This window comes from Delphinapterus leucas, chromosome 8, assembly GCF_059928025.1.
Source record: "Delphinapterus leucas isolate spDelLeu-1000000601 "Yukka" chromosome 8, BTC_Dleu_Yukka2, whole genome shotgun sequence".
NCBI lineage: Eukaryota > Metazoa > Chordata > Mammalia > Artiodactyla > Monodontidae > Delphinapterus > Delphinapterus leucas.
Window position 1 is genome coordinate 115,127,630 of NC_143136.1, and position 11,544 is coordinate 115,139,173.

Sequence of the window (11,544 nt, forward strand, 5' to 3'; positions counted from 1 at the left end):
CAGAGAAGCCTGAATCCATGAAAAACGTCTCAAGTTTAGAAACAAGAAAGTTCCCTGGAATCATTGTGGATGAGGCTTCCGGGGTGGCAATGATCCAGTGGAGAAACCACAGCTTCTGAGAGAGAATCCCTCCATACCAACCTCTGCACCTGCCCTGAAATGGGTCCTCTTGTTTCCTGATGACCCTGAGCGCCCCCTGGTGGTTGGGGAGGCCCCTGCAGGGAGGGTCGTGTCTGGACTCACCCTGACTTCTCACTGAACCAACTGGGGCAGTAACACAGGGCTGTGTCCTAGGTCATCACGGAGCTGAGCTGCAGGGAAAACTGAATTTGTGAGGTGTCTCTGGAGGTGGAGAGACATTTCTGGAGGGACATCTTGTATGCTGTGCTACTCCCAGAACCAAAGCACCCCAGTCACCTCAGCCCTTTCCCTGGGGGCTGAGGGATCCAGTCCCAGCAGCCAGCACTGTTTGTGATGGATAATCCAGAGACTGAGCGGGTAAGGGAGAGGGTCTTCAATAGTCCTGGGCCCGATTCCTGCACCAGCACCTGGGACACGACACCTGGCAAAGGGGAAACAAGGAAACACCCAGTTCACTGATGTCACCCTGTAACTCCACCTTCCTCAGACCCAGGAGATGCTCACAGCTGAGGGATGCCCGCAAGAGGAGGAATGACCAGAAGATTTTCATGTTCATTTTGATCAATGCTTTGACTTTCAGAGAGTTATGTCAGTGAAGTTGAGAACCCTGATTCTGACTAGCACAGGTGCTGTGCTTTCCCCTTGAGCCTGGGCGTGATGTGCAGGTGGGAAGCATGTTTCCATATAAAGATGGTCATGGCTGGTCCTTCTCTAGGGCTCTGGCGGAGGGTGCTGGCTGAGATCCAGAGTGGACACAGCTTCATGTCACCTCTGAAGAATGGGTGATGTTCCTTTTCCAATACGATACTTACATTTCCATATATGTCTATCTGCGTCTATATTATAGGTGTACTCGTTGGCTAGTGTGGCCATTACAGAATAACAGACTGGTGGATTAAACAAGAGCAATGGATTCCTCTCAGGCCTGGAGGCAAGAAGTCTAAGGTCACGGTGTTAGCAGGTTTGGGTCCTTCTCAGACCTTTCTCCTTTGCTTGCAGATGGACGTCTTCTCACTGACTCCTCAGATGGTCTTTTCTCTGTGTTTCTGTGTGCATCCCTGGTTTACTTGTCTGTTCATTATTCCTCTTCTTAAGTGTGACAAAGACCCCTGACCACCCCTTTGCCAACAGGATCCTTGTAATTCTCTTCTCAACTAGTCTTGACCTGTGGGCTTCTCTGTTTATATGTGCATGACCAGTTTTTGTGAAGAGCCCTGCTAAGTGAGAATAATGAGAATCCCCTACCCTTGAACTCTGATCACCCGCAGTAGTTGATCAAAGCCATCAAACCTCCTATCACCCACACGGTATCTGATCACCCTGGTCTCCATTTAGCAAGAATCCTTTTGAGTCTATGTAACCAGAATCCCCTTAGCCTGTATTTCTTCTGTTAATAATTTCCAGTCCACTCCACCCCACCCTCTTCTTGGCCATAAGCCCACACTTGCCAGGCTGTATTTGGAATTAAGTGAAGTTTCCAAGGCTGCATCCCATGTGCAGCAACGAGTTTTGTCTTCAGGTTTCCGATGAACTTTATATTGGAAACATGAGTATCATTTTCAGCACCCATGGCCATATAACTCATGCCTGAATGAAGCTGATGTCTCATGTATATTTTCCCTAAGTCCACTCACAGCCACTTGTGCGTAGGGACGCTAGACTGTTCCTCAGCCCTATGCCTGGGACTACTTTAAACAATCGCCAAGAATCACGGAAATGTGAAAAGCATGGCACTAATTTGACCCCAGAAAGTGCTCAATTACAGGACGGGAGTTGAAACAATTAAAGAGAGCATCATCTTGACTGACCTCAGCTGGGAAAATGTGTGTGTGTGTGTGTGTGTGTGTGTGTGTATGTATGTGTGTGTGTGTGTGTGTGTGTGTGTTAGTGCGCGCATGTGTGTTGCCTGATTCAAACAACCGGCCACATTTTTAATGTCTGTGAATGACCACAAAATGACAGTATTTATTTTAGGGTGCTCATAAAAGCTAGAAGTAGGTGAATTGGCAGATTTGGAATCTGTGAATAACGAGGATAATTGCATGTGCAGTATTGGAGCGCTCTGGCGTTAGAGTCTATAACACTGCCCGCTGCAGAATTCAGAATGCCTGTACAGGTTGCCTGAAAGCAGGATGGTGTGTCTCTTCCTTCCACATCTACAAAAACAAAACAACAATTAATACTGTTTAAAAATCTCATGTGCATTGTCAGGATATTTACACGTTTCACAAACTTCAGGCTGAAATTGAAAATTATGGTGAGCTGCAGGGTTTTTTTGAGCTCCTTTGAGAAAAAGATAAAGAAATGATAAACAACCTTAATTCTTGAGTATTATATGTGTCTGTGCATATGAATATATATATACACAGCTATAATAAAAATAAAAAGCAAATATGTATATGCACACAAAAATTTTTAGACACTTCATAATCCACAGCAATGAAACATTAGGATACAGTACAGAGTCTCTGGTAGAGGTCCTGGGCAGGAAGAGGAAAGCACAGGATCTAACAAGAATTCCCTCCCAGCCCATATATGCACCTGCTGCAGGTCGCAGCCCTGTACTTGTTGGGTCCTGTGCGACCCCTGGTGGTAACGGGCCTCCGTGCAGGGAGGTTTGTGTCTGGGCTCACATTGACTTCCCCTCACTGTGTCTCTTGCACAGTAATACACGGCTGTGTCCTCAGTTGTCAGGCTGCTCAGCGATAAGTAGACTTGGCTCTTGGAGGTGTCCGTGGTGATGCGGAGCCGGGACTTAAGAGTTGGGTTATAATATGCGCTTCCATCACTATCTATCCCCCCAACCCACTCCAGCCCCTTTCCTGGAGGCTGTTGGACCCAGGCTACTGTAGCATAGCTGGTTAATGAGAATCCAGAGAAAGTGCAGGTGAGGGAGGGGGTCTGTGAGGGCTTCACCAGACTGGGTCCCGACTCCTGCAGCTGCACCTGGGACAGGGCACCTGTGGACAGAGAGAACCACGGTGACTCATGGGCTCAGATGCAGCTTCCCCAGGTGTTCACGTCTGAATCCCTGAGAAACTCACCTCTGGGAGCTGACACCAGGAAGAGGAAGAACCACAGTGGATTCATCTTCTTGCAGATGAGATTCCTGAAGCCCAGAAATTCTCTTCAAGCATGAGGAGAAACCCGAATTTAAGTGAACAGGTACTTTGTTTTTACCTTGTGGTCTAAGGGGATATTTGCATAAGGGAGGGACCTTTTTATAAAAAGCAGAAAGTAGTGAAGGGAGGTCCCAGTCTCTGGGACTCCACCTGAGGACGCTGCTGACTGTTTCCTCAGAGAACTCAGCCGCCACCTGGCGTCCCCTCCCTATGCCTGGGGGACTCAGTGTCCAGGAATGAAATGATGCTGAAGGGCTAGTCAGGAAATCAGCTGTGCTCAAGGATTAACGGCAGATTTGGGCAGTAGACTTTAATCCCATGGATGTATATATTTCACATAAATACCCATCACACATTCAGGGTCCTCCAAGATGTCAGACACAGACTCTTGTTTTTTCCTTTCTGCATTACCTCATGTTTATTTCCTGGAAGTGCAAGTATTTGAGACAAACCATACATGTAATAATCACATTGAATTCAGACAGAGTGAGGTAAAATTTAATGTTTATCATAATTCACAAGGGACTTCGTGTGTCCCTTAACTTGGGTGAACATTTCTTCACCTGAAACAGTTTAAATGTTATCAAGAGTTACTCTGGAGGTGGATTTATTCATAACAACTAAACACACTGTGTATTTTGTGGACAAGGTAATCATTCTTGCTGAGATGGTCATGGATCCTAGCACTGCTGACATGGCCTGAAGCCTGACCTGCCTGTTTCCTGTGCACAACTGAGTGTCTGCAGGAACAGTGCGAGCTTCAGGGCTCCTTCCTTGCGGGTGGACGTTGAGGAATCCCCAGGGCTAGCAAGGTCTAAGAACAGACAGCTCCTGGAAGCTCCTCAGGACTCCAACATGCTGGGCGGGTGACCTGGTCACAGTGCACAGACTCACTACTTCTAGAAGTGTTCATTTTTACTCTCCCTGTCACAGCCAGTGACATTGGAGCTCAGGGAACACAGTTCTCACTGCACTGGGTGAGAGAACATGCATGATTCTTGGAAGTAAACCTTCAAAGTGAATGGCTTGCAGAGTATGTGGGTGTCATGGTCAGAGGAAAGTCCTCACCTCAGGAAGCAGGTTCCCTTGAAAAGTCCACGTGAGAGCTTTCCTGAGTCCCTGAGTCACTGAGTCCTGGGACTGTGCCTGAGGTCATATAAGTAAATGGTGCTGGCGAGCAGAGCACAGCCCCATCCCACCTCACTGTGGGCACTGAGGATGTGGCCTCACCACCTGCATTTCAGTCTGCAAGGATGTAAACTGGGGATCACGATGGTAATGGTATGTCTGAAATTTATAGTGGGGTTGCCAGGGGTGCTGGATGTTGACATGAGTGTCATCAGTGATGTTACTTCTCCTGGGAACCAGAAAGACCAACGTGAGTCCCCATCACTGACTGACACCCTGTACATGTAGCGCTGGCTCCACTCCTGCCCTGAGAGGTCACTACTGTGGGTCTGGGGCAGGTCAGCTCTCCCTCAGCCCAGTGATTTCACCTGTACACTGACTGATGTCGAGCCTGCCGTCTGTGAGAAGATATTTACTCCATACTCTTTCATGAAGAGAGTACGATACTTCTTCTAGCTTGTCCAATAATATTTGCAGAGTAAATTCAATACTAAAGGATCTGCCTGCTTGAATGTCGGTAATAGGAGAGCCGAACAAAGTAATATGGGCAAGAATCAAAGGACAAGTCTGCACCCTGTTGTCAGGAACTGAAAATTGAGCTGATACGCCATGGGATAGGATAATGGAAGGGATGGCATCTAAAACCTAGAACCAGGTGGGCCCATTATTCACCAGGTGGAAGAAGGGCCTGCATTTGAACAGATGCCCCAGCATCTGACCTGTCCTTCATGAGCTGGTAGATTAGAGGAGATCCATCCAAATTCATGTTAACATAGAAGGATATATAACAGGTGTCTTTATGTTTCAGTGGGTGGGGATGTGTTGTTAGGGTCCATTTAACCCTAGGAAAAATGTGTTAGTTCACCAGAGCTGAAAAAAGTTATTTTTCCTTTGTGGAGATAATTGGGGTCCATTCAGTCTGGAAACCAGGTCATATGATAATGCTGGAGGGAATATCTATTAGAGACACCCAGTGGGTGATGGGAAAAAGAAGTGGGGAGATTTCAGTCATCTTTCTTTGCAGGTTACTAGTGATGGTCACAGCAAGAGCGCCTGACCTTCGTGATAAGAGGGAGAAGGGCTGATGGTGGTGGCTTCATGGGGACCACGTGGGCAGGTCCTTCTGATGGTTTCTGTGTTTTCCCTTATAAAATCTTGAGAGTATAAGCTCAGAATGAGTTGTGGATTTCAGGAACGTTGAGGACAGATGGTTTAGGTCATTTAGTATGTTTGTTGGAATCATTGAGAAAAGAAGAAGCAGGAAGTGTACTTGGAAATGAGCAATGCCCTCGTGTGATATTAAATTAGTTGTCTTAGATGTTACTGAATGTACAGACATTCGCTATCCTCACATTTCATCTTCTAGGTCCACTTGGAATCCAGTTTCAAATGTGAGGGATGTAATGAAATATTTATTATGAAACAACAAGGTATCTAAAATTTAAGAAGTATAAGTCTAAGTAATGGAAATGTGTTACTGAAATTGTGATTGTCAAATTCTTCTCTGGGGCAACATAAATTAAAATTAATAATAATAATTCAAGGTATTGATTTTGTTTTCAACCATTGCTAAATCCATTGAATCATTCAAGTTATAATCATTCATAAACTCAGATGCATCATGGGTAAAATTTATTGTTAGGAAACGATCATTTTAACTGATGAAATCTCACTCTCTCATCAAGGATCTGTGTCTCTGTGGACACGCAGCACAGTTCTCACCAGCAACACAGGAAGGAGGGTACGTTGGTACATTTCTACTTTTCCAGAAGAGCATCTCTGACGAAGTCCCCCCTCTGTTTACCCATTCCATCCTTGTAGTATCTGAAAGAGGCCTTTGAGTGTACTGTGACATGTTCCCACATGAAGTTCCCATGGCTTAGGAAGTGAAAGTTTAACTTCACTTTTCATTGTAATAGAAACATAACAACAAATAATTGAGAAGCAAAAAAAAATACATTTAAAATTTACCCAAAGGCAAGCTACAGATTGGCAGAAAATATTTGCAAAAGACATATCTAGTATATGTGATTGTTATCTAATATGTAGCAAGAAGCCTTAAACTCAACAATAAGAAAGAAACAAAAGTCTTAAAAAATGGGCTAAAATCCTTAACAGACACCTGACCAAAAAGACAAAGAGTTCGCAAATAAGGCTGTGGGAGAACATATGTCACAGGGAAGTGCCGTTCCGAACAAGGACATATCCCTGAAAACTTACAAGAGTGGATCAGATCAGGACTCTGAGAACCTCAAACACCTGCAGGATGTGAAGCTGCAGGGGGTCCATTCACAGCTGGTGGGGATGCAGAACGGGGTGCACCTTGGGAGACATTTTGGGGGCTTCCTGCAAAACTAAACATACTGTTATCTATGTTTCAGCAATAGTGCTCCTTTGTATGTTTGTGAAAGACAGTAAGACTTTAGTCCAGAGAAAACCCTGCCCACGATGCTCAGTTAGCTTTATTGATATCTGCCGAAATTTGGAAAAAGCAACATGTCCTTTCATAGGGAATGATTAATAAACTGTGTATATCCAGTCAATGGACACTGAAATCTCATACCGATTTGAAGAAATATCGAATGGTGAGATGGAAACGCAAAGTAGAGATTCCAGAAGAACACACCTGGCAAGGTGATGTCAACAGAGTGACAGTGGCTGTGAGGACTGAGGTTCCTAAGAGGTTGTACAACGTGAGGCTGAAGAGAAGACACCTGGGACATGTCAGGAGGGAAATCTCCTCCTCTGCCCCTCTTGAGTTCCTGAGGCTGGGCTGATAACAAAATTGACAAAGACAGATTAACAGGAGAAAAGAAAAAAAATTTAACCATGTGCATGGACGTGCCATAGAAATGGACCCAGAAGTGACCAAAGCAGGCAGCTTTTATATTTTTAGACAAAATGCAATATTTGTGAGGAATTGGTAGAAGGAGGAAATGTGTGCTTTTGGTGCTCAAATAGCGAACAACCTAAGCAGGGTTTGGGCTTGCGTAGTCATTAAAGAAGGAGCAAGGTTTGTTCATAGAGACTTCCAGGCCTGAATTCCCCATCCCTGGTGATAAGAGTGTCCCTCTGTAAAGGAAAGCAGGGTCTGGCTGCTTGGTGCTGAAAGGCCAATAAAGAGGCAAAGTTGGTGAAAGGAAAGTTTGCTTTATTTTGGCTGCCTGCACCCGGGGGTGGGGGGCAGACTTCTCTCCAAAGGTCACCCAGCACTGAGCATCTGTGGGAAAGGGCTTTTATAGGCGGAAGGCGGGGCTACGGGCAGAAACGGCAGAGTCAGCTGTGACAGTCGTCTTGCAGTTGGTCATGAGGTGTTGTGATCAGCCTCATCTTGATTGATTTAAGTAGAGTTAATCTTCAGGTCCAGGGTCGGTTTGTTCTCATTTCTTGAGGCCAGTTCTTGGAATTGTGGCAGCTTATGTCATGGCTACAGTCTGGTCATCATGCAGTTAACTTCTTCCTCCTGGTGGGAGTTTCAGTATCTATAAGACGGCTCATGGGACATGGACAAGAATATTATCTGCAGCCCTTGAGGAGGAACCAAAGGTCCTTGATTTGCTTAATAACTAAACTATTAGTTTTTAGTCTTGTTGGACAGTTTTCCCTTCTTTCTGCATTTGCTCACTTCTCAGATTAAACTTATTCTTTGGCTAAATTGTTTCTACAGAAAAAAGGCAGGTGGAGAGCATGAGGTGAAGGACCGTTTCACTTCCACACCTAAATGGGGGAGAGCACCTTTCACATGGGAGGTTTATTTCTCATTTCAGGGTGATTTGGAGGAAATTCAGAGTGTCCCTGTAGTGGGCTCTGTCTTAAGTCACTTGGAGGCATATTTAGGGGTGGCCTACCCTGGATCCGAACACTCAAGGCCTCCTTTATTATTTTGTTTCTACATATGCACACCAAGCATGTGATGTAGGTATCGGTTTACCTGCATCTTACAGATGTGAAGCTAAACTGCAGCCTGGACTTGGCAGTGATGTGCTGGAGAGCACACATCAGGACACAGTGAGGCCTCCCGTCCAGGCCTGGGCGTCTCCACCCTGGTTATTTTTGCTCGTGCAGGGGTTCCTGGACAGAGGTGGGCCTGCATAGTGAGGCTGCAGGACTCTTCCTGGAAGGAGAAGCTGTGGGACTTTCCTGCATTTTAGTGCTCACGTAAGATGCTGTGGTGAAGAAAGGAGAATAGATTTGTTTTCAGCAGCTTCTGAAAATTCATGTTATTATCCACCTGACGCTAAACTTTCCCTGCCAACTACATATGTGTCTATTGGTAATAGCTGTGATGATGAATATTTGACATAAAATAAACTGCACAGTAGAAGAGGATGCAGGTCTCATATAAGCATATAGGGATTCTATTGGGCCGGGAAGCAAGGAGCACATGTAGAAACGCCCCCACCCATGTCCCCTCTAACTGGCATCTTTCCCAGCGACCCACTGAGGATCCGGGGCTGCTCAGCGCATTTATGCTTCTCATGCAAGAGGTTAGCAGGCAAGTCAACAGCCAGCATCCTGGCAGGGACAGCTGGTCTACAGTAGGGCAGGGCTGAGATATCACAATGAGGAAGGAAGAATATGTTTAACTCTTTATACATCCGCTGGAATAGTATTTAAAAGGGTCAATTTAGACAAGATTTAGACAAGGGAAAAGCTGAATATATATCTTTGAGTCTCTGCCTTTCTTATATGACATTTATTCCCCTATTTCAAAGTCTTTCTAATTGAGAGACTGAAAGTGCAAGTCAAGAACCATGGATGAGTCCAGAGAGGTTCCCCAGGGAAAACTGCTACATGGAGAGGAAACCCCAGACCCTTAGTGGAAAGCAGCCCTTAACTACCATCTGCACCTGCTCCTGGGGCTGAAACACACACTTGTATGTCCTGAGTGCCCCCTGCATCCCCCCTCCTGTCTCCCTGCAAGGAGGTTTGTGTCTGGGCTCACACTGACTTCCCCTCACTGTGTATCTTTCGCACAGTAATACACGGCCGTGTCCTCAGATCTCAGGCTGTTCATTTGCAGATACAGCGTGTTCTTGGAGTTGTCTCTGGAGATGGTGAATCGGCCCTTCACAGAGTCTGTATAGTATGTGTTACCACCACTACTACTAATAACTGAGATCCACTCCAGCCCCTTCCCTGGAGCCTGGCGGACCCAGCTCATGTCAAAGCTACTGAAGGTGAATCCAGACGCTGCACAGGAGAGTCGCAGAGACCCCCCAGGCTGTACCAAGCCTCCGCCAGACTCCAGCAGGTGCACCTCACACTGGACACCTGCAAACACAGAGACATCCTGGTCAGGAGACTGTCACACATCCAGTGATTCCCTCACCCATATCCACTCACATCCTCAGTGTCTCTTGCTCTCCATAAATTACCTTGTAAAATAGCCACAAGGATAACCCAGCTCAGCCCAAAGTCCATGGTGAGTGCTCTGTCCTGAGCCCTGAATGGGGGCACGTTGGAATCCCAGGCTGGAGCTCCTCTCCCAGAGCTGCAGGGTCAGGGCTGGGGCTGCTTTATATCAACAGAGGAAGGACCCTATTTGCATGACCTTATAGTCTATAAGAGGCTATGTCGTTGAACGTCCTCCGAAAGGGCAGGGTCTCAGAACAGGTGTGAGAGTCTTGGATTTTGTGGTGTTGATAGCATCTGGGAAATATAACTTTCATTGTTTGATTGTTCCACAGTAAACACGTAGGACCCATATGTCATTTTACATATGCACACACATCCTGTGATGTAGCTGTCATTGTTACCCTCATATTAGGGGTGTAAACTACACCCAGAAGAATGGAGGGTGTGTGTAGTGTCCAAGGAGAAACATGGGGTGACCGTGAGGTCCAGCATCTGCACCTGAGCTCTGGGCCAGTCTGCTCCCTGGAACCCACTGGAGGACAGAGCTGGAGTTGCCGGGTGAGGTTTGCAAAAACCCCTTCTGTAATGAGGTCATGATGACTTTGCTCTATTCTAGTGTTTACCTAAAATATATGGAGAGGGTCAGGGTTGATGAGAAGTATTTTCAAGAGTCTCTTATGTTTCAGTATCTTCCCTTCACTCCTTACCTCCCAAGTCATGCATTTCTTTATTTGTAATTACTTTAATGAGTTTCTTGACATATAATAAAGCGCACACACTCAGAATGAACACTGTGATGAATACTGACGGAGGCATCAGCATTATCAGGAGAGAACAAATCAATTCCTCTCATTATTTTCAGTAGTTTCTGGGTTTCTTCCTTCCTGTCCCTTCTTATCTTCCATCCTGTCCCCACATCACCGTTGATCTTTCCTTGTTATCTCAGATTACTTTTCCTTTTCTAGAATTTATAAAAGTGGGATTATATTGTATGTATTCTTATTATTATGGCTTATTTTACTCAGCACAAATAGTTGTGAATACTATCATGTTATTGTGTGTATCAAGAATCCTGGTTTTAATAACAGGTTGCATTTAAAGAATGATCATAGCATGATTGGCTTATTTATTAAGCTGATGTGTGATATTGGAATTGTTTCCAGTTTCTGGGCGTTACAATAAAGCTGATACTCGTCTTGGAGATGTAGAGAGATGAGAACCTGAGAAAATGCTTCTTTTTTAATGTTCTTAAAACAACCTCAAAATGGGGCAAGTTGCACATTCTCAAAATCTCACCATTATATCAGATAATTAGAGAACTAAGAGAGCAACAAATTTAAATCTTGGATAGACAAATGCTCACAGAATAGCAAAGGCTAAGATTGTTAATGCTGCCATAGGCTGCTGAATGGAATAAAAACTACTACAAGATTAAACTAGAAACGGATGCCTTGAGGTCGAGTGTGGTTAGGGTGTAATAGTGTCCCAACGTCTCCTAAGTAACTACCTTGCCAGTGTCAGCGTGGTCCTGCTAAAGTGTGAGTCAGATGGTGTTACCTCTCTATCAACACAGGTGTGTCTTCCTACCTGGGACAGCTCAGGATTCCTGCCTGAGCTGTTAGGTCCTCCTGCATCCTCGGAAAGAGGACCTTGGCCCTGGACTTGGATCTGCACTGTTTCATAGCATCTCCGCTCACAGTGTGACCTTTGTCCCCTCATCCAGTCCCACTGTGCCATATATTTACCACATATGAAATGGTGAAATAGGATCACATGCGGAAATGAATAAGAATGT

At 45.4% G+C, this 11,544-nt stretch overlaps 1 gene segment (V, D, J or C); it reads right to left on the minus strand.

Moving 5' to 3' along the window:
- Positions 1–9,326: 9,326 nt before the first annotated feature.
- On the minus strand, positions 9,327–9,873 carry LOC149748633 (immunoglobulin heavy variable 3-23-like). The segment is given in 2 exon segments: positions 9,327–9,665; positions 9,770–9,873. Coding segments are annotated over 2 exon segments (363 nt in total).
- Positions 9,874–11,544: the final 1,671 nt, after the last annotated feature.